Genomic DNA, 23,650 nt, shown 5'->3' on the forward strand with positions numbered 1-23,650 from the left:
TTAAAGTAATTTATAAAACTGAGTATAACCAGAAATAAGGGAACAGCTCTTACAAGGGTTTAATGAAGAAAACAACATGGGTAACTGTTGGATTTTTGAGCCAAGTTGTGAACATATAAAATAGTCATTGTTGACATGAAAACAGATGGTCAAAAGTAGTGATTACATAAGTTCTGAGTCCAAAGATTTTGTATAAACCTCACGGCACAGTGGTTAAGAACTTGGGCTCTGCGATCACCTTCTCTGGGTTAGGATGATGGATCCACCACTTACCAAGTCACTTGTGCCTGTTTCCTTATCTGTCACGTGGGTATAGTAGTTGTACCTCCCAGTAAGATGGTTGTGAGGGTTAAATAAGATGATGCTTAAAAAGCACTGAGAAAAGTATCTGAGCCATGGTAAGGACTCAGAAAACATTAGCATTATCTATTTTCAACAAATACTCAAACTCTTGATGAATGTTTTAAACACAACTGGCGTTGTTGACAAATACAGTGTTTACAGTGTGTTGTGCTCTAAACCAACTTTACCAGTAGTTATTTCTTGTTAGACAATGAGATTTTTTATATTGTAAATAACATTTTTTACAGAGTAAAAGCAAGAAAACGTCACCAGCAAAATGAAGATCATGCTAATTGTATTTGTTCTCACCCTTTGGACTGAAACACTGACATATCAGAGCCCAGGTACCAGTACATTTTATGTTTATTATTATCAGGAAAATAAATATTTTATGTCTCAACAAATCTTTATTTTAATAAATAGAAACAAGGAATTTATTTCTTTACTAAAAAAATCAAAGCAGACAGCATTTATTTGTAGTTGGTAATATATTATATCAAGCAAATGTAAGCTCTCAAGGATGATGGAAAGCCATGGGCAAAAGGCATGTATTATTCTACACCTGGCTAGGAAAACCTTTAATTATTCATTGATTTCTTGAAGTCCTGATGTTCCATGTCTGTATGAATAGAGTCAACCCATACGTTTTGTGGGTCAGTTTGCACCTTGGCTTTAATAAATGAAAGAAAAGGAAAAAAGGAACACCACAGAGGAAATTATATATATATATATATATATATATATATATACATATATATATATAAAATAAGCAATATAAAAGCTTTCATATTCCATACATGCATATATGGAATATGAAAGCTAGGTTTTTCTACTTTTCTGTAATTACTAAAAACATCATTCAAAGAAGTATTTTTAACCCTGCACTATGCTACCCTAAGACTTCCTAGTGAATTTCAGGATCATTTTGAAAGAAATGTCCTGCTTAGTTAAACATTTACCAGTAGATCACTAACTGGGTGGGTGGAGGTGGCTGACCATGACTGCTAAAGTCAATGCTCCTGGTGCCTCCCCTTGTCCAGACTCTCTTTATGAGTCAGGTACACACTCCCCCACCCCCAGCTGCTGTGAATATTGCCTACAATGGCAATAACTCATGGCTGTACCCCTCTTTCTCAGGACATTTGCCCTTGGCTTTCCCAGAGCCACCTTACCCGTAACCCTCCACTCCTTCCCTCCAGTTCTTGGGAGAAGTCTGCAGCTGATGACTGACTGATAGGCGGGTACAAAAACTATCCCTCTTGACCCAAAGGGTTTGTTGTCATTTTATTTTGATAGAGCCAGGCCCTGAGTATGCCAATGTGGTGTTTCTGGTGGATAGCTCCAACCACTTGGGAATTAAATCCTTCCCATTTGTGAAGGTGTTCATCAACAAGATGATCAGCAACCTCCCCATAGAGGCCCACAAGTACCGTGTGGGCCTGGCCTAGTACAGCGATGGGCTCCACGGAGAATTCCAGCTCACACCTTCAAGAACAGAGGACCCATGTTGAACCACCTCAAGAAGAACTTCAGGTTCCTGAGCGGTTCCTTGCGGATTGGGAATGCTCTCCAGGAGGTGCACACGACCTACTTCTCAAACGGGAGGGACAGGAGACAGTTTACTCTGATCCTGGTGGTCTTGGCTTCAACTGAGTCCGAGGATGCCATAGAAGTGCCCTCCAAGGCGCTGCGCAGCGATGGGGTGAGGATCATCTCAGTGGGGATGCAGGGGATGCCTGAGGAGACTCTGAAGGACATGGCCACAGGCCAGTTCCACTACAGTCTTCAGACGGTCCAAGATCTCAGCATGTTCTCCCAAAACGTGATGCAGATTCTCAAGGATGCAGCTCAGTACAAGGAGGAAGCAGCCCACTCTCATACAGTAGGTAAGGAAGCCTTTGGTTGAAGAGGTGTCCCATCCCCATGTAATCTGGTCCAGAGAGCCATCTCCTATTATCTCTATGGTGCCACTCACCAGAAATCTCAGTATTTCATGTGGAAATGCAGAAGACCTCCTTCTCATCAACTTTCAGTCTTGATCCCTTAGGCTGAAAGGAGGGCTAATTTTACCCCCATGACTTACAGCTTCTCATTTGAAAAATGCTTTATTTATGTCTTAAGCAAGTTCTCCATGAAGACCTGAAACAGAAGACCCTTGAGTACAAGTAGTTTCTGTGGGAGGTAATCCTAGAAAGCATTAGTAAAGAAAGGGTAAAGTGAGACAGGAAGTTACACATGCACTGTTGATGAACAGATGAAACAGGCCAGTACACACTCATGGGAGGTGCCCAGTAAGTGTGCTGCACTGATGAGGGGCCCCAGCCATTGTCTCCAGAGTGAGGTAGAAAGAGCCCCAAGCAAAATGGATCTTCCTGGCTGTCTCTGTGCTCTATTGTTGATGAGGGGCTATTCTAAGTAGGTGTTATCTTGTTCTAAGACTTGAGGAAGCCACCTGGTTTGGTACAAAGTGCCCTGACCACAGGTCAAGAGGTCCAGACAATGCCACTAGCTGGCTGTGAACTTGAGGAAGTGATGTCATCTCTCTGAGCCTTGCATCATCATCCTCCTTTATAAGGTATGAGAGTTGGAATGATCTTGAAATTTTTTCCTGCTCTATCATTCACCAATTCCTTGGCTATCACTATGGGTTGATTTTGCAGTCAGACCAGCCTAGGCCTTAATAACAAATAGACTTCCTGAATCATAAGAAGTTTATTTATTTCCCTTGTAACACTATAGGGCCAGTGTTCAAGTTGACAAGTTGTCTTTCTTCTATTTAGATAATTAGGTTGGCGGTGGCTCTTTCATCTTCAAATATTACTTTCAAGGTGCCTTGGGAATTGGTATAGAGTTGGTGGAAGGGAAAAAAGATGGAACGTCACTCAAGATGTGGTTTTATGGGCTAAGCTTGGAAGAGACACACACTACTTCTGCTCACATTTCATTAGCCAGATCTCAGTCCCATGGCCACACCTAATTGCAGGTGAGGCTGAGAAATCAGGTCTAGGCCTATGAGCAAGAAGAGGAAATAGGTTTGGGTACGTATCTAGAAGACTCTGTCACAGTTAGTGCTGCCCCTGAAGCATCAGGGAGTACTTTTACCTCCAGTCTTCCCATTCCTCACTCTTCCTGCCTTGGGAGAAATAGCAAGTTCTTACAGCACATGTGCTTCTCTTCCCAGAGAAAAAAACTTTCCTGTGACCCTTCACCCTGAGGACCTTGGAGATATTACAGCCCTGTAGGTAGCCTGAGCTTTCCAAGGCCATAGGACTTTACCACCTTCTTAGAAGGCTTTGTGTACTGATCTGTGTTTCTCTCACTCCTCCTAATTTATTTCACAGCAGTATACAGTGCAACAGGGTTTTGTTTGTCAAGACCCTATCCTTGCCTTTAGAGGTTAAGAGTAAGGGCTTTGGAGTCTGGATTCAAACCCTGGCTTGGCTGCTAGAGACCTTGAGTAAGTTACTTAACCTCTGATCTTCAGTTTCCTTACCTATAAAGTGAGGATAATAGTATCTACCTTACGATATGGGTGAGATGACTTGTATGGAGTTTGGCAGTTTACTGTCATTAATAGTAATAGCTCTTTGCAAATAAATACTGAGCTGAGTGGGCCATGCTGTAAGTTTGTTTTAGCCAACTATGTGAGGTTCAGAGTACATTGGTAGATTTATGAGAATTATTATAATTCCACAAATATTTCTGAGCTCCCAACAGGCACCAGGTACTGGAGAGATAGAGATAAGTAAAACATGCCTTCTGGCTTCTAGAGCTCATAATTTTGTGTATAGTTCTTGGCAAGATTGAGCTTATCTCTTGGCTACACCCCCCACAGTTGTGACTCCTCCACTTGTTCCTGGAGTGGGCATTCTGTGCATGTGATATACTCTCCTGTGGATTCCAGATTTATACAACCAACTGCTTACCTGGCATCTTCAATAGTATCGCAAACTTAATATGTCTGAAATGGAGCTCCTGACTTCTCCCTCCAACCTGTTCTTCCCACTATCTCCCCTATCTTGGAAAAAGATACCACCAATATCCACTCAGTTGTTCAGGCCAAAAACCCAGGAGTTTTCACCACTTTCTTCCTGTCTCCCAATACTCATATTCAATTTCTCATCAAGTTCTCTCTGTTCTATCTCTAATTCATATATCAAAACTACTCTTGTTGTTCTGTCTTACCTGCTTTATTCTTGACCAAGAGCCATTATCTCTTTCCTGGACTAGGGCAATTTTTTTTAATGAATTTTAATGAATTCATTATCTCCCCTCAGGAACTAGGGTGATATTTAAAAGATTTAAATAAGATCATCTGAGCCCCATATGATTGGGCCCTGCTTCCCTCTGACCTCTGACCATGATTGTTCCCCTCACTCATTGTCTCTGGCTACTCTGGGCTTCTTGCTTGTTTCTATTTCTTGCTTTTCTTTCTGCCAGAATTCTTCTTCCTTTCACACAATGTGTAGTTCAATCTTTCTCTTCATCTTTCTCAACCCAAATGTAATCCTTTCAGAGAGGTCTTCCCTGACTTTTTATGTCTCAGATCAGTTAGTTCTCATCCCACATCCCCAACATAGGGTAACTCAATTGAGTCACTTATTTTATTTCCTTGTTAGCATTTACTATGGTCTGAAATAGCATAATTTACTTATCTGTCCTCCCCATAGAATGTGAGTTCCCTGAGGTCAGGTATATTTCTACTAATTTATGCCTATATTTCAGCATTTGAAAGTGGTGGTGGTGGTTGTTCATACTGATAGTGGTGGATTTGGAGGTGGTGGTAGTGATAGTGTTGAAAGTTCAGGTGGTAGAGTTGCTGAAGATGAGGGGTAGTGGTGGTAGTCATAGTGGTGGTGATGGTGGTCACGAAGACCATGGTGGTGGTGGAGGTGGTGGTAGAGGTGGTACAGGTTGAAGTAGTAGTGGAGGTGGAGGTAGAGGTGGTAGTGGTGGTGATGGTGGTGCTGGTGGAGGTGCTTGCTGTTGGTGGTAGTAGTGGTGGTGGTAGTCATACTGGTGGTGATGGTGCTCATGAAGAACATGCTGATGAGATGTGGTAGGAAAATCGTAAGAAGCATTCTTCAGATAGAGGGAATAGCATTGCAAACCCTCTGAGGTCAATGGCCCATGTAAATTTTGCTGAGAGTTTTTATCCTTTGTTCACTAAAAAGTGTGCTAACTGCATCCATCATGACTGCCTCTATTTTCACTAACGCCTTCTGACAATCTGTAGAGTGCCTTTCTCACTCTGGGCCAGGGGTGTATACTAACATTCCTACTTTTTCTCCCTCTACAGTCCCCTTCCCCAGTGCCTGTCAGAAAGATTCGCTTGCCCACCTCATGCTCCTGGTGGATGAGTCTGTTGGGACCAAACAGAATCTAAGGAACCTGCAGAAATTCCTGAAGAATATCACCTCCTCCATGGATGTGAAAGACGACTGCCTGTGGCTTGGTCTTATGAGCTACAGTGACAGAGTTCAGGCTTTTTCTCTTCTGAGCTCAAGCATAACCCAATCTGAATTTCAGAAGCAAATCCAGAAGCTTTCTCTGCGGGCTGGGAAATCCACTGCTGGTGCTGCCATTGAGAAGATGAGTAGAGAAGGCTTCTCAGTATCAAGTGGCAGCGGAAGGGCACAGGGAGTGCCCCAGATTGCAGTCCTGGTCGCTGACAGACCATCAGATCACAAGGTGCATGAGGCTGCACTGGATCTCTGGTTGGAGGATGTAACTGTGTTTGCTATGGGCATCCAAGGGGCCAACAAGACCCAGTTAGAAGAAATAGTGTCTTACCCTCCAAGACAGACCATCTCCATGATGAAGTCCTATGCAGACTTGGAAATTTACAGTAAGAACTTCTTGAAAAAGCTCCAGAATGAAATATGGTCCCAAATTTCAACTCATGCTGAACAAATGGAACTTGATAAAACTGGTATGTCTTTAAAAATCCTGTTCATAGTATAAAAATAATATGAGCAGTTGTCTAGGGCTGGGGCAGGAGTGAGGACTTGTTGTAGTTGGGTAAGGGAACTTTAGGAGTTATGAAAATGTTCTAAAACTAGATTTTGGTGATGGTTGCACAACTTTATGAATTTCCTAAAAATCATTGAATGATTGCAGTGGATAAATGTTTTAAGCATATAAGTCATACCTCGATAAAATATAAAAAATGTTAATTATAAAATAGTTTGATAGTGTTGATGAACATAAAGAAGAAAATAAAATCACCTGTGATCTTATCTTTCAGATAAAGCCATTCTTATCATTTATTTCTCTTATCTTTTAGTCTCTTCTCTGTCTCTACACTCATGTACACACAAACACATGCATACACATTTTTTGAAAAACGATGTGACATTATGTGTATCAGTACTGCCAAACAGAATTTTTTGTAATGATAGAAATGTTCTTTATCTTCACTGTTCAATAAGGAGGCCACTAGCCAATCATGGCTATTGAGCACTTGGAATGAGGCTAATGGAACTGAAGAGCTGTGTTTTTAATTTAATTTAATTTAATTTTTAGTTTAATAGCTACATGCTGGAGGCTGTCGTATTGGACAATGCAGGAACACACTGTTGGGTAACTTGTACCAGTTACAATTACTTCTGAGTGTGACTAACTAAAGAAAAAAATAACAATGATTTCAATAGGATAAAACTATCTTTTATTTCTGTTTCACAAATAAGTCCTAAGGTAGGTATAAGGAGCTGGGTAGTACAACACAGTATCAGGGACCCTGTCTCTTTCTAAGTTACTTTTCTGCTCTTTGTGGTCTCTATTCCCAGCATGATAATCCAAGATAACAGCTCCTGGCATTACCTTCACATCCAAGAACAAGAATTATAAAAGAGAAGGAAAAGACAGGCTTCCCCCTTTTTTTCTTCAAGGATATTCCCAGGAATTACACTCACCATCTTTGCTTACATCCTATTGGCCAGAACTTAGTCACATGTCACTCTTCATTGTAAAAATGAGAGGTAGAAAATGTAGTCTTTACTTGGGGCAGCCAAGTACCTAGGCAAATATTGGGGACTAAATTAGTGTAGAAAAGAGAATGGATATTGGGGATAGCCGGTATGATATGCCTTATTCACTTTTCTGTCAACCGTATAACATGAACTTTTGTCCATCTCCTTAAATATTTTTTGGCAATATTCTTTTTAGGTTGGGAATAATATTCCATCCTGTTATATATGGATATAACATAATTCATTTTTCTATCACTTTTTAGGTTGGGAATAATATTCCATCCATGTTATATATGGATATAACATAATTTGTTTAACATGTCCTAAATTGTTGGATATAGAGGTCATTGCCAATGTTTCGCTCTTATAAAAGTATTGCAGGGATCATCATTGTACTTATATCTTTATACACAACTGAATCTGCTATAGTTTCACCAAGTTCTTTTCAAAGATGCCAGGACATACTGCCAAAAGATACTTGATGTGACTTCGAGTTTATCTAATTCTGAGATATCTGCTGACACTTCCCTGCAGATAAAATGCTTCCAAACAATTGGAACTCAAATTTGGCAGCACTCACATGGAAAAGAATCCTCCAATGATGTTAAAGGCTAATTTTAAATTCAGATTAGCCGATTGAAAGTTTAAAGATGCAATCCTGGACCAGCCCTTGACTTCCTCTTGCATATATACATTACAAGATAGCAGCAAAAAACCAGTCCCCTATTACCTCCTGAGTGATACAGAGAGGAGTCTCTCAGAGTGGCAGCTGCCTTGGTCTAGTAGCAACTTTTTGGGAATAGGAGGGATGTGTATCGTGATCTCTCTCAGAGAGTTTGAAATTATGTGACAAAAAACTATTATTGTCATTACAGAATTTCTAAATGGGAAGATATGGGACCAAGGCTAGGACAAGGGCCATCCTTATCTTCCATAAGACCTCAGTAAGTGGCTTCTTATTAATTCAGTGGCTCTCTAATACTGGTACCTGACTTAGATTGAGTTCCTCAGATGTAGATGTCAGATAAGGATTCATGTGAAACTGATATATTACAAATATACCCAGGAAAAACTGGAGATTGGTAGAGAAGGGAGGATATGGGACCAGGAAGGACAGGATGATAAGCAAAGACACATGGAGGGTCAATTCCACAGGACCATTTGAGAGACAGTGTGGGTTAAAGCTTAGATTTGTCCTAGTAAGGGGGCAATGTAACGAGAATTTATATGCCAGAACACAGAAGAGAATGTACATTTCCAGACACCTCTGGCTTAATACCAAGCAAAAAGGGTTTCAACAACCTGAGAACAGCCCACCCACCCACAGACACAGGTGCTAGCTATTGGAATGAAAGTGCTGGGAACTGGTTACACAAAAATGGTAAAGGATTTGAGGGGATACAGGCGGAGCACCAGAAGTGTCTGCTGTAAATTTATCAGGACTTCCTGAGGAGCTTGTTAATAATTCAGTGGCCCAACCCAATGACTCAGTCTCTGCAAGTAGGGCCTAGGCCACCTGGATTTTAGAAAACTCCCCAACAAACTCACTCTAGCAATATCTGAGAACCACTACCTCAGTGAATTTGCCATGGTCTACAGTGGGGTGGCCAGCTTTGTAGTTTCAGAATGGTCAGACACAGAGAACCAACCTCTACTGACTTAGTCCCTGCTGTATCCACCACCTTTGGCACCACTAGGTATTCAATTTATTAAATAGAACTTCATTAAAGCAAGGAAAGACTTACATTAACCAAACCAAGAGGCTATGCATAGAAAAAGATTGACAATTATCTCTGCAATGGAAATATTAGTGCCCAGGGACCTAGACATTCATGTCCACTGAGCAACATAGTCTCTCCCTGTAGACATATAGACAAGTCAGAAGCTAAACTGTAATCAAAAGACTGCTGGAGGATGTGGAATCAGAGCAAGGGAGTTAGTTTTATGACTGAAATGTGTAGTGGTATTTAATCAGGGGAATGACTATTTTAAAATCAAATATATATATATCTACATCTCTGTCTATCTCTCTGTATAACTGTGCAGGTGAGGCCTTGTGCCAGGAGACACATTTCTCTTCAACCCTGTGCACTTGAACTTTTTAGATGGATATATTCTGTAATTACACTGTCGAATATAATAGCCACTAGCCACATGGGACTGTTAAGCACCTGAGATGTGGCTTTTGCAACTGAAGAGCTGACTTTTAAATTTTATTTAATTTTAATCAGTTTAAGATCACATTTTAATAGCAACATGTGACTCACAGCTCCAGGCAGGGTTGGATGGGTATTGCCATGGTTACCCCTGGACTCAAATTTTTCTCTTCTTCATTACCAACCACCATTCTTCTTTATTGCATATGTAAGTCAATTCATTCTGGTTGCTGTCAAGTTTTTGTGGCCTGGCATCACCCCTGTCTTTTACAGATAACTGCTAACCTTTGCCCTGCTACTTTTTTTAAAATAAATTTATTTATTTATTTTTGTCTGTGTTGGGTCTTTGGGCTTTCTCTAGTTGCAAGGAGCGGGGGCTACTCTTCGTTGTGGTGCATGGGCTTCTCATTGCAGTGGCTTCTCTTGCTGCAGAGCACAGGCTTCAGTAATTGTGGCCCGTGAGCTCTAGAGTGCAGGCTCAGTAGTTGTGACTCATGGGCTTAGTTGCTTAGCGGCATGTGGGATCTTCCCAAACCAGGGCTTGAACCCGTGTCCCCTGCATTGACAGGTGGATTCTTAACCACTGTGCCACTAGGGTAGTCCCTGCCTTAATACTTTATATGTAGATTTCATAGTTTAATTCTCAGCATCAAACTTATTTCCAGTATTTCTGATTTCTTAAGGACCAACTCCTCATAGCCTGAAGTAGTGTCAATAGCCATATATTGCCAAAAGCTATCAAGAAAGAAAATATTTCTGAAATGACTAAATTGTGTTGTATTTTAAAGACCTTTTCACATACTCAACCAGGAAATTGTGCACATAACTAAATTTTAAACGTATGCTTTTCCTTCTACCTAACTTCAAAAATGGTTAAATAGAGTTTTAAATAGACTACTAGGAAAGTTAAAGCACATTTTCAGAGGAGCTGCTCAACAAAGGAAGGAACGTTGAGAGCTCCTTTATTTACAATTTTCTGTTGAAATCCTGTGATATACCAGGCCTACCGGGCAGAAGCAGAAAATTAGGCAAAGTCTCGCCCTCATGGAACTGACATTCTGTGACAGGAGACAGGCTGTGCTCATGAACAAATGAATAGGTAATTTCAGAAAGTAATGGGCATCATAAGGAAAATAGACAGGTTAATAAAATAGACAATGATCAATGTGCTTTAGCTAGAAGGGAAGCCCTTCTAAAGAACTGACATTTTAATTGGCACGACCAGGAGGTGAGAAGGAACCAGTCATGAAGATTTGGGGGGAAGAATATTCCAGGAAAGAGGGCAGGTGCAAAGGCCCTGGGGCACATTTAGAGTACAGGAGAAGCCCAGTGTTGCTGGAACACAGTGAGGAAGATGAAGAATTGCTGGAAATAGGGTCAGAGAGAAAAGAAGGGGGAAAGATCGGTTGATTTTTCATTTTTAAATTCTAAATACAATGATAAACCATTTAAGCAGAAGAGTAATATGATCTGGTTCTAGCTTTAAATACATATTCTAGTTCTGGACAGAAGAGTTTATTGGGGAAGTAAGAACAGAAGGTCATCTATCCCGTCCCATTTCTCAGGAAATGATAAGGCATAAACTAAAAAGCCAGGTGTCAATACCAGAAAAACGATTTTAACTAAAATCCTGGAGACTTGGGAATCTCGTCCTTACTCTTTAATTCACTGGCTGTGTGACCTCAGACAAACCACTAGGCCTCATTCAGTTTCAATTTCCTCAGACGGTTGTGGTAAATTTCAAAGGAGAAAATGGGTATGAATGTGCACAGCGAAGTGTCCAGGCTCTGTGCAAACCTGAAGTGTTCTCATTCTTTAGAAGCTGCGCAGCCTCATCCTCCTCTCCAAACCCTCCTGCAATGTTCTCTCCAGATTCTCTTATAGTTAACAGAGAATGCAATTTCTGCTTTCCATTTTTTTTGCAGGCTGTGTAGATACAAAAGAGGCTGATCTCTATTTCCTCATTGATGGCTCAAGCAGCATTCAGAATAAACACTTTGAGCAAATCAAGGAATTTATGTTGGCGGTGATAGAGATGTTTAGCATCTGCCCAGACAAAGTCCGAGTTGGAGCTGTGCAGTATTCCCACGAGAAGGAAGTGGAATTTGATATCAGTGACTATCCTAATGATGTGACATTAAGAAAGGCTGTTTCTAACATCAAGCAACTTGGAGGCAGAACTCTTACTGGGGCAGCCCTGGATTTCATTCTGCCACTAATAAGGAAGGGGAGGAAGCAGAAGATGAGCGAGGTACCCTGTTACCTCATTGTGTTGACTGATGGGATGTCCACGGATGGTGTCCTGGAACCTGCTGAGAGACTAAGTGCTGAACACATCACCATCCACGTGGTCGGCATTGGTGAGGCTAACAGAACACAATTGCAACAAATTGCTGGGACAGAGGAAAGGCTTAACTTTGGGCAGAAATTTGATTCTTTAAAAGACATCAAAAATGAAGTTGTTCACAGCATCTGCACTGAGAAATGTAAGCAAAAGAAAAAGACTTTATTCTCTGTACTTCGTTGGTTGCTTCAGGTGGACTAATAGGCTGAAACAAGGAATGACGTGACCAGTTGTCTGGCTTACATTTTGCTAACTTCCTTTATAACTGTGGAGGGATTCAACCCCTCACTTTAAGCCAATTGCCAAGGTTGGAGAATCCCTCTATAGACAGCTGCCCTTTTCGAAAGCCATAAGTGTGAAGGTTGCTAAGAATGTCGTTGCTTTGACAAAGCCCACTGCTGTGGAGGATAAGAAACTTTTTATTTGTGTGTGTGTGTGTGTGTGTACACACACTAATTCAGGCAGATGAGGACAGTGGAAAGAAAATGGGCTCTGGCTTTAAGTAGATTAAGGTTCAACTCACTTCACTGCTTGAACCTTGAACTTCCTCATCTAGAAAATGAGGATAATACCTACATCAGAGTATCCATATAGGTTTAGCATAATAAACACCAACCATTATTTCTCTATTATGAATGCATACCTAGGACATATGTAACCCTTGCTTATTTTTATTTATAACAGAAACACGTATTTGCATTTTTGTTCTGACTAAAATTAAGTGACAGAAGTAAGGAAGAACAATGTGCAAATTCCTGCACCTGATTGTTATTTCTCTTGTTAGTAATAGCCACTTATCTAAAAAAAATACAAATGAACTTATTTACAAAACAGAAGTAGACCCACAGACATAGAAAACAAACTTATGGTTACCAAGGGGAAAAGGAGGGAAGGGATAATTTAGGAGGTTAGGTTTAACACATACTGTATATAAAATAAACAACAAAAACCTACTACTGTATAGCACAGGGGACTGTACTCAATATTTTGTAATAGCCTATAAGGGAAAAGAATCTGAAAAAGTATATATATATATATATATATATATATATATATATATATATATATATATATATATATATATATATATATATGAATCACTGTGCTGTACACCTGAAACTAACGTGACATTGTTAATCAACTATACTTCAATAAAATTTAAAAAAATAATAATAGCCACTTACTAATTGAAGATGGTGTGTGTTTACCGCGAGTGTTAGCACCTGAAAATATTGTCTGCCAAGAGTCATGTTACTTATTGATTAAGATAAAGGATGATGGAGTCAAAGCATCAAAGTTCACAACCCAGATTTATCAATTATTGGCTGTGGACCTTGAATTGGTTACTTACTGTCTACCTGCCTTTGTCCCAGATGTGTAGGCATATTGTGAATCTTAAAGGTACTAATACATGCAGGGCACTTAAAAGAGGGCTTAGCCCATGGTAAGTGCTACTTAAAACGTGGCTATTTTAAAAGTTGGTCAAGGTGTTCACTGATGTGGAAGGGAAAAGAATTCTAACTTACTTGAACTTACAAAAGTGAAAATGTGTTAGAATTTTTTCTGAGTCACTAAAATCCAAAGAAAAATAAACCAGCAAATAAGTAGCATTAACAGCAAAATCCTAAATCACAACTTCATTGATTTTTTTCTTCCTGTTATGGACAGTAGTAGAGTAGGGTCTTCAGGATGTCTTAGAATGAGTGTAAGAGTACAGGTTCCCTGACGTTTCCTGGAGTTGATGCCAAGGAAAGTAAAAGGGTTTCAGAAAACCTAAAATAGATTGTACTTCAGGTCTTCTCAAGGGAGAAAGCCATGGACCAAGCTGAAGAAAGACAGTATGTTTTTTGTTGATCAGGTAGTGGCAGGTCAGGTGCCAAAACCCTGGCACACCTGAGGGGGGGAGACAAACTGTGGACAAGGAAATGAGCCATAATATGGTGAATAGAGAGGCAGGAAAACTAAGGACCCTATGCTGGAGGGCCTGGAAACCACTGACTGGTCTCAGAGCACATGTGGATGGAGTGACACTGTGTATTGGTTCAGGGACAGGTTAAGTGGTTCTAGCAAAAAGACCCTAAACTACACAACATAGAATATTGTTTATCTTTTGTGTAATAGTCCAGGGTAAGCAGTCCAGGTCTAGCAAAGAGGCTGGTCCATACTCAACACATAGCACCCATCTCTAGGTCAAATGGAGCTCCAGTCCTCATCACCCTGCATTTGTGGAAAGGGAGATAGGGCCAGGGGAGCCCACCATGCTCAATTGTTTTATTGTTAAGTCCCAGAAGTGGCCAAATCAGTCCTGCTAATATCTACTATCAAAAATTTAGTCACAGGGCCACAGCTAGCTTCAAGGAAGCCTGGGAAATATAGTCTTTACCTGGGCGACCATCTGCCTAGTTGAAACTCTTTTATTGACATGGAAGAGTGGGAGATGGTAGAGGGCAAGAAGCAGCTTCCATCACAAATAGAGATGAGGAGGTACATCCTGTGAATACTGAACCACAGGTAAAAGTCTCCTCTTTTGACATGTGTTCATGGAAGAGAACCTTCCACACTTTGCAGAGCTGGGGCTTTGCCAAGGCCACAAACGTCTTCAGGAACTTCCCTATTTACAACTTTCAAAATGGCTCCAGGGCAGCATGGATCTCAAATGATGGTTTTAATACTCTCTGGTGAGCCTTATACAAGTTATTAAAAAACAGATAGCATCTTTTAATTCTTCTATGGCTGATACTGTATCATCACTTTCAAATGTATCATCATTTGAAAATGATGATACATTTTCAAATACTATGGGATAGCTTCTGTGAGTATTGAGGGAGGGGCTGGTAAAAGAATGGCAGTGATAACAGATAGACAAAAGGGTTAAGACTAAGGAGATACATGCTAAAGAAAATATATTTACACTATATATAGAATATGTAATATAAATATATACTATGATACATATATATGTATATATATATACACACACAACTCCTGAACCATGAATTAATAACACATTTTTATGGCTTATAGAACTTGGTCTTCTATGCATATATATATGTACAGATACATATATATATGCATATAAACATCCACTTCCAGTCAGTAGGCTATCTACAAATTTTATGTATAAATAAAGGAACAGTCCATGTTGAATGGATATGTGCTTACTAATGTACTTATTATCTCTAGTAAAAGCTTTTCACCCAAATTTCTAATATTGATTTGTAGTGTTTATCAAATCACTTTATTATGTTTTAACATCTTTATTGGCATATAATTGCTTTACAATGTTAGGTTAGTTTCTGCTGTATAACAAAGTGAATTAGCTATATGTATATATATATCCCCATATCCCCTCCCTCTTGCATCTCCCTCCCATGCTCCTTATCCCACCCCTTTAACTGGTCAAAAAGCACTGAGCTGATCTCCCTGTGCTAGGCAGCTGCTTCCCATTAGCTATCTATTTTACATTTGGTAGTATATATATGTCAGTGCTACTCTTTCACTTCTTCCCAGCTTGTCCTTCCCGCTCCCAACGTCCTCAAGTCCATTCTCAACATCGGCATGTTTACTACTGTCCTGCCCGTAGGTTAGTCAGAAACTTTTTTTTTTTAGATTCCATATATACGTGCTAGCATATGGTATTTGTTTTTCTCTTTCTGACTTACTTCATTCTGTATGACAGACTCTAGGTCCATGCACGACACTACAAATAACTCAATTTCGTTTCTTTTTATGGCTGAGTAATATTCCATTGTGTATATATGCCACATCTTCTTTATCCATTCATCTATCGATGGGCACTTAGGTTGCTTCCAGGTCCTGACTGTTGTAAATATAGCTGCAATGAACATTGTGGTACATGACTCTTTTTGGATTATGGTTTTCTCAAGGTATATGCCCAGTAGTGGGATTGCTGGGTCATATGGTAGTTCTATTTGTAATTTTTTAAGGAACCTCCATACTCTTCTCCATAGTGGCTGTATCAATTTACATTCCCATCAACAGTGCATTGGGGTTGCCTTTTCTCCACACCCTCTCCAGCATTTATTCTTTGTAGATTTTCTGATGATGCCTGTTCTAACCAGTGTGAGGTGATACCTCACTGCAGTTTTGATTTGCATTTCTCTAATGATTAGTGATGTTGAGCATCCTTTCATGTGTTTGTTGGCAATCTGTATATCTCCTTTGGAGAAATGTCTATTTAGGTCTTCTGACCATTTTTGGATTGGGTTTTTTGGTTTTTTTTGAAATTGAGATGCATGAGCTGCTGGTAAATTTTGGAGATTAATCCTTTGTCAGTTGCTTCATTTGCAAATATATTCTCCTATTCTGAAGGTTGTCTTTTCGTCTTGTTTATGGTTTCCTTTGTTGTGCAAAAGCTTTTAAGTTTCATTAGATCCCATGTGTTTATTTTATTTATTTATTTATTTATTTTGTGGTACATGGGCCTCTCACTGTTGTAGCATCTCCTGTTGCAGAGCACAGGCTCCAGATGCACAGGCCCAGCAGCCATGGCTCATGGGCCTAGCTGCTCTATAACATGTGGAATCTTCCCGGACTGGGCACGAACCCATGTCCCCTGCACCAGCAGGCGGACTCTCAACCACTGCGCCACCAGGGAAGCCCTGTTTATTTTTATTTTTATTTCCATTTCTCTAGGAGGTGGGTCAAAAAGGATCTTGCTGTGATTTATGTCATAGAGTGTTCTGCCTATGTTTTCCTCTAAGAGTTTTGTAGTGTCTGGCCTTACATATAGGTGTTTAATCCATTTTGAGTTTATTTTTTGGTATGGTGTTAGGGAGTGTTCTAATTTCATTCTTTTACATGTAGATGTCCAGTTTTTGCATCACCACTTATTAAAGAGGCTACTTTTCTCCATTGTATATTCTTGCCTCCTTTATCAAAGATAAGGTGACCATATGTGCATGGGTTTATCTCTGATATTTCTATCCTGTTCCCTTGATCTATATTTCTGTTTTTGTGCCAGTACCATACTGTCTTGATTCCTGTAGCTTTGTAGTATAGTCTGAAGTCAGGAAGCCTGATTCCTCCAGCTCCATTTTTCTTTCTCAGGATTGCTTTTGGGTCTTTCTTGTCTCCATACAAATTGTGAAATTTTTTTTCTAGTGTCTGTGGAAAATGTCACTAGGAGTTTGATAGGGATTGCATTGAATCTGTAGATTACTTTGGGAAGTATAGTCATTTTCACAATGTTGATTCTTCCAATCCAAGACCATGGTATATCTCTCCATCTGTTTGTATCATCTTTTTTTTTTTTTTTTTTTTTTTTTTTTTGCGGTATGTGGGCCTCCCACTGTTGTGGCCTCTCCCGTTGCGGAGCACAGGCTCCGGACGCACAGACCCAGCGGCCATGGCTCACGGGCCCAGCCGCTCCGCGGCATGTGGGATCTTCCCAGACCGGGGCACGAACCCGTTTCCCCTGCATCGGCAGGCGGACTCTCAACCACTGCGCCACCAGGGAAGCCCTGTTTGTATCATCTTTAATTTCTTTCATCAGTGTCTTATAGTTTTCTGCATACAGGTCTTTTGACTCCTTAGGTAGGTTTATTCCTAGATATTTTATTCTTTTTGTTGCAATGGTAAGTGGGAGTGTTTCCTTAATTTCTCTTTCTGATTTTTCATTGTTACTGTATAGGAATGCAAGAGATTTCTGTGCATTCATTTTTTTATCCTGCTACTTTGCCAAATTCATTGATCTGCTCTAGTAGCATCTTTATGATTCTCTATGTATAGTATTGTTATCTGCAAACAGTGACAGTTTTACTTCTTTTCTGATTTGGATTCCTTAAATTTATTTTTCTTCTCTGATTGCTGTGGTTAAAACTTCCAAAACTATGTTCAGTAATAGTGGTGAGAGTGGGCAACCTTGTCTTGTTCCTGATCTTATAGGAAATGGTTTCAGTTTTTCACCATTGAGAATGTTGTTGGCTGAGGGTTTGTCATATATGGCCTTTATTATGTTGAGGTAGGTTCCCTCTAGGCCTACTTTCTGGAAGGTTTTTATCCTCAATGGGTGTTGAATTTTGACAAAAGTTTTTTCTGAATCTATTGAAATTATCATATGGGTTTTATCCTTCAATTTGTTAATATTGTTTATTACATTTATTGATTTGTGTATACTGAAGAATCCTTGCATTCCTGGGATAAACACCACTTGATCATGGTGTATCATCCTTTTAATGTGCTGTTTGATTCTGCTTGCTAGTATTTTGTTGAGGATTTTGGCATCTGTGTTCATCCATGATATTGACCTGTAGATTTCTTTTTTGTGGCATCTTTGTCTGGTTTTGGTATCAGTGTGATGGTGGCCTCACAGAAAGAGTTTGGAAGTGTTCCTCCCTCTGTTATATTTTGGAAGAGTTTGATTACAACAGGTGTTAACTCTTTTTTAAATGTTTCATAGAATTCGCCTCTGAAGCCACCTGGTCCTGGGCTTTTGTTTCTTGGAAGATTTTTAATCACAGTTTCAATTTCAGTGCTTTTGACTTGTTCATATTTTCTATTTCTTCCTGGTTCAGTCTCAGAAGGTTGTGCTTTTCTAAGAATTTGTCCGTTTCTTCCAGGTTGTCCATTTTATTGGCATATAGTTGCTTGTAGCAATCTCTCATGATCCTTTGTATTTCTTCAGTGTCAGTTATTTCTTCTCCTTTTTCATTTCTAAATATCTTGACTTGAGTCTTCTCCCTTTTTTTCTTGATGAGTCTGGCTAAAGTTTTATCAATTTTGTTTATCTTCTCAAAGAACCAGCTTTAGTTTTATTGATCTTTTCTATTGCTTCCTTCATTTCTTTTTCATTTATTTCTGATCTGATCTTTATGATTTCTTTCCTTCTGCTAACCTTGGGGTTTTGTTTTTCTTCTTTCTCTAATTGCTTTAGGCATAATCTTAGGTTGTTCATTTGAGTTTTTTTTGTTGTTGTTCCTTGAGGTAAGATTCTATTCTTACAAACTTCCCTCTTAGAACTACTTTTGCTGTATCCTATAGGTTTTGGATCGTCCTGTTTCCATTGTCATTTGTTTTCTGGTATTTTTCGATTTGCCCCTTCATTTCCTCAGTGATCCTTTGGCTATTTAGTAGCGTATTGTTTATCCTCCATGTGTTTGGTTTTTTACAACTTTTTTTCTGTAACTGATATCTAGTCTCATAGAGTTGTGGTCAAAAAAGATACTTGATATGACTTCGATTTTCTTAAATTTACCAGGGCTTGATTTGTGATGCAAGACCTGATCTATCCTGGAGAATGTTACATGAGCACTTGAGAAGAAGGTGTTATCTGTTGTTTTGGATGGAATGTCCTATAAATATCAATTAAGTCCATTTGTTTAATGTGTCATTTAAAGCTTGTGTTTTCTTATTTATTTTCATTTTGGATTATCTGCCCATTGGTGAAAGTGGGGTAAGTCCCCCACTATTGTTTTGTTACTGTCGATTTCCCCTTTTATGGCTGTTAGTATTTGCCTTATGTATTGAAGTTGTCCTATTTTCGGTGTATAAATATTTACAATTGTTATATCTTCTTTTTGGATTGATCCCTTGATCATTATGTCGTGTCCTTCTTTGTCTCCTGTAATAATCTTTATTTTAAAGTATTTTGTCTGCTATGAGAATTGTTACTCCAGCTTTCTTTTGATTTCCATTTGCATGGCATATCTTTTTTCCATCCCCTCACTTTCAGTCTGTATGTGTCCCTAGGTCTGAAGTGGGTCTCTGGTAGACAGCATATATATGGGTCTTGTTTTGGTTTCCATTCAGCCAGTGTATGTCTTTTGGTTGGAGCATTTAATCCATTTACAAGTAAGGTAATTATCATTATGTATTTTCCTATTACCATTTTCTTAATGTTTTGGGTTTGTTTTTCTAAGTCTTTTCTTTCCCTCTTGTTTCCCTCCTACAGAAGTTCCTTTAGCATTTGCTGTTTAGCTGGTTTGGTGGTACTGAATTCTCTTAACTTTTGCTTGTCTCTAAAGCTTTTATTTTCTCCATTCGAATCTGAATGAGATCCTTGCTGGGTAGAGCAATCTTGGTTGTAGTTTTTTGCTCTCATCACTTTAAATATGTCCTGCTACTCCCTTCTGGCTTGCAGAGTTTCTGCTGAAAGATCAGTTGTTAACCTTATGGGGATTCCCTTGTATGTTATTCGTTGCTTTTCCCTTGCTGCTTTTAATACTTTTTCTTTGTATTTAATTTTTGATAGTTTGCTTAATATGTGTCTTTACATGTTTCTCCTTGGATTTATCCTGTATGGGACTCTTTGTGCTTCCTGAACTTGATTGACTATTTCCTTTCCCATATTAGTGAAGTTTTCATGTATAATCTCTTCAAGTTATCTTCTCAGACTCTTTCTTTTCCTCCTCTTCTTCTGAGACCACTGTAATTCTAATGTTGGTGCATTTAGTGTTGTCCCAGAGATCTCTGAGACTGTCCTCAATTCTTTTAATTCTTTTTACTTTATTCTGCTCTGCAGTAGTTATTACCACTATTTTATCTTCCAGGTCACTTATCCATTCTCCTGCCTCAGTTATTCTGCTATTGGTTCCTTGTAGAGAATTTTTTTCTTTCATTTATTATATTGTACATCGTTGTTTGTTTGCTCTTTAGTTTTTCTAGGTCCTTCTTAAACATTTCTTGTATTTTCTCCCTTGTATTTCTAAGATTTTGGATCATCTTTACCATCATTACTCTGAATTCTTTTTCAGGTAGACTGCCTATTTCCTCTTCATTTGTTTGGTCTTGTGAGTTTTTACCTTGCTCCTTCATCTGATGCATTTTTGTCTGTTTTCTCATTTTGTTTAACTTACTGTGTTTGGGGTCTCCTTTTCACCAGCTGCAGTTCCCATTGTTTTTGGTGTCTGTCCCCAGTGGGTGAGGTTGGTTCAGTGGCTTGTGTAGGCTTCCTGGTGGAGGGGCCTGGTGCCTGTCTTCTGGTGGGTGGGGCTGGATCCCGTCTTTCTGGTAGTCATGGCTGCACTGGTGGTGTGTTTTTAGGTGTCTGTAAACTTAGTATGATTTTAGACAGACTCTCTGCTAATGGGTGGAGTTGTTTTCCTGTCTTGCTAGTTGTTTGTCACAGGGCATCGAGCACTGGAGCTTGCTGACCATTGGGTGGAACTGTGTCTTACCATTGAGATGGAGATATCTGGGAGAGCTCTCGCATATTGATATTATGTGGGGCCTGGAGGCCTCTGGTCGTCCAATGTCCTGCACTCGACTCTCCCACCTCAATGGCTCATGTCTGACACCAGGCGGGAGCACCAACACCTTGTCAGCCACATGGCTCAGAAGAAAAGGGAGAAAAAAATAAAAGAAAAAAATTTTTTTAATAATTTTAAAAATTATTCAAATAAAATAATAATAATAATAAAAAGAAGAGAGAAACAAAACCAATAAACCAATCCACCAATGATAACAAGTGCTGAAAACTATACTAAGATAAACATAAAAATCAGAAACCAGTCAGTTGCAGACAGCAAACCCAAGTCTACATTTGCTCCCAAAGTCTACTGCCTCAATATTGGGATGATTCATTGTCTATTCAGATATTCCACAGATGCAGGGTACATGAAGTTGTTTGTGGGGATTTAATCCACTGCTCCTGATGCTGAATGGAGAGATTTCCTTTTGTCTTCTTTGTTCGCACAGGTCCTGGGGTTCAGCTTTGGTTTTGGTCCCACCTCTACATGTAGGTCACCCTCAGGCATCTTTTCCCAGCCAGACAGGACAGGGTTAAAGCAGCACCTGATTATATGTCTCTGGCTGATTCAGGCTGGGGGGATGTGTGGTATGGTAGTTATAATTGGAACATGGGGCGAGCCTGTAGTGGTAGAGGCTGCCATGACATTGAAACAGCCTGAGTTGCACCATGTGTTCTCCCAGGGAAGTTGTCCCTGGGTCACGGAACCCTGGCAGTGGTGGGCTGCACAGGCTCCTGAGGGGGTGTGAATAGTGACTTGTGTTTGCACACAGGATTCTTGGTGGCTGCAGCAGCAGCATTAGCATTTCATGCCCATCTCTGTGGTCCGAGCTGTTTTCTGTAGCTCGCACCCAGCTCTGGAGCTCATTTAGGTGGTGCTCTGCCTTCTGTGGGTGGACAGGGAAGGAATCCCCTCTCCTCATGCACCCCAAAATAATTATCTCTTGCCTGTTAGGCAGGTCCAGACTTTTTTCCAGATTCCCTCCCGGCTAAGTGTGGCACACTAGCTCCCTTCAGGCTGTGTTCATGCAGCCAACCCCAGTCCTCTCCCTGGGATCTAACCTCTGAAGCTGGAACCTCAGCTTCCAGCCCCCACCCATCCCGGTGGGTGAGCAGACAACCCTCTCAGGCTGGTGAGTGCTGGTCAGCACTGATCCTCTTTGAGGGGATTTCTTCTCTTTGTCCTCTGCACCCCTGTTGCTGTGCTCTCCTCCATGGGTCCGAAGCTTTCCCCTTCCACCCCCCGTCTCTACCAGTGAAGGGGCTTCCTAGTGTGTGGAAACATTTACTCCTTCACAGCTCCCTCCCAGAGGTGCAGGTCTCATCCCTATCCTTTAGTCTCTGTTTTTTCTTTTGTCATCATTCAATAGGATTTGTTCCACGTGTATATATATTTTTGATGTAGTTGTGGGGAGGAAGGTGATCTCCACATCTTACTCCTCTGCCATCTTGAAGGTCCCCGCCCCCCAAATCACTTTAAATTATCCCAGAAAATAATGCTATATAAAGATTACCTGGGAGAGCCCGGAGGAAGATGGCGGAAGAGTAAGACGCGGAGATCACCTTCCTCCCCACAGATACATCAGAAATTCATCTACACGTGGAACAACTCCTACAGAACACCTACTGAACGCTGACAGAAGACCTCAGACCCCCCAAGAGGAAAGAAACTCCCCACATACCTGGGTAGGGCAAAAGAAAAAAGAATAGACAGAGACAAAAGGATAGGGACGGGACCTGCACCAGTGGGAGGGAGCCGTGAAGGAGGAAAGGTTTCCACACACTACAAGCCCCTTCGCGGGCGGAGACTGCAGGTGGCGGAGGGGGAAAGCTTCGGAGTAGCGGAGGAGAGCACAGCAACAGGGGTGTGGAGGGCAAAGCGGAGAGATTCCGGCACAGAGGATCGGTGCCCTCAGGCACACACCAGCCCGAGAGGCTTGTCTGCTTGGCCGCCGGGGCGGGCGGGGCTGGGAGCTGAGGCTCGGGTATCGGCTTTCAGTTGGAGCGCAGAGAGAGGACTGGGGCTGGCGGCAGGAAGAGAGCCTGAAGGGGTTAGTGCACCACGGCTAGCCCGGAGGGAGTCCGGGGAAAGGGTCTGGAGCTGCCGAAGAGGCAAGAGGCTTTTTTCCCTTTTGTTTCCTGGTGCGCGAGGAGAGGGCATTAAGAGGGCTGCTTGGGGAAGCGCCGGAGAAAGGTGCGAGCCGCGGCTAAAGGCGCGGACCTCGGAGACGGGCGTGGGACGCTGGGGCTGCTACTGCCGCCGCCGCCACCGTGGGGCCTGTGTGCGAGCGCGGGTCACTATCAGTCCCGCCTTCCGGGGGGCCTGTGCACACCGCCACTGCCGGAGTCCCGGGATCCGGGGACGGCTTTCCCGGGAAAGCGCACAGAGCGCCTCGGGCTGCTGCAACGTCACGCCGGCCTCTGCAACCGCAGGCCTGCCCCACACTGCGCTCCCCTCCCTCCCCCTCTGCCTGAGTGAGCCAGAGCCCCCGAATCAGCGGCTCCTTTAAACCCGTCCTGTCTGAGCGAAGAAAGGACACCCTCCGGCGACCTACGCACAGAGGCGGGGCCAGGTCCAAGGCTGAGACCCGGGAGCTGTGAGAGCAGAGACAGGGAAATCTCTCTGTGC

The 23,650-nt window shown here is 41.1% G+C and overlaps 1 protein-coding gene across 1 annotated transcript in view; it reads left to right on the plus strand.

Annotated features, from left to right (window-relative positions):
• Positions 1 to 619: 619 nt before the first annotated feature.
• Positions 620 to 23,650, plus strand: part of COL6A5 (collagen type VI alpha 5 chain) — a gene marked incomplete at both ends in the record, with an annotated part of 109,657 nt that continues 86,626 nt past the window's right edge. The window contains 6 exon segments of the mRNA XM_079705244.1: positions 620 to 686; positions 1,639 to 1,787; positions 1,791 to 1,821; positions 1,824 to 2,228; positions 5,642 to 6,274; positions 11,395 to 11,954. Coding sequence (XP_079561370.1) covers positions 620 to 686; positions 1,639 to 1,787; positions 1,791 to 1,821; positions 1,824 to 2,228; positions 5,642 to 6,274; positions 11,395 to 11,954 — 1,845 coding nt within the window.

This window comes from Hyperoodon ampullatus, assembly GCF_949752795.1.
Source record: "Hyperoodon ampullatus genome assembly, chromosome: 5".
NCBI lineage: Eukaryota > Metazoa > Chordata > Mammalia > Artiodactyla > Ziphiidae > Hyperoodon > Hyperoodon ampullatus.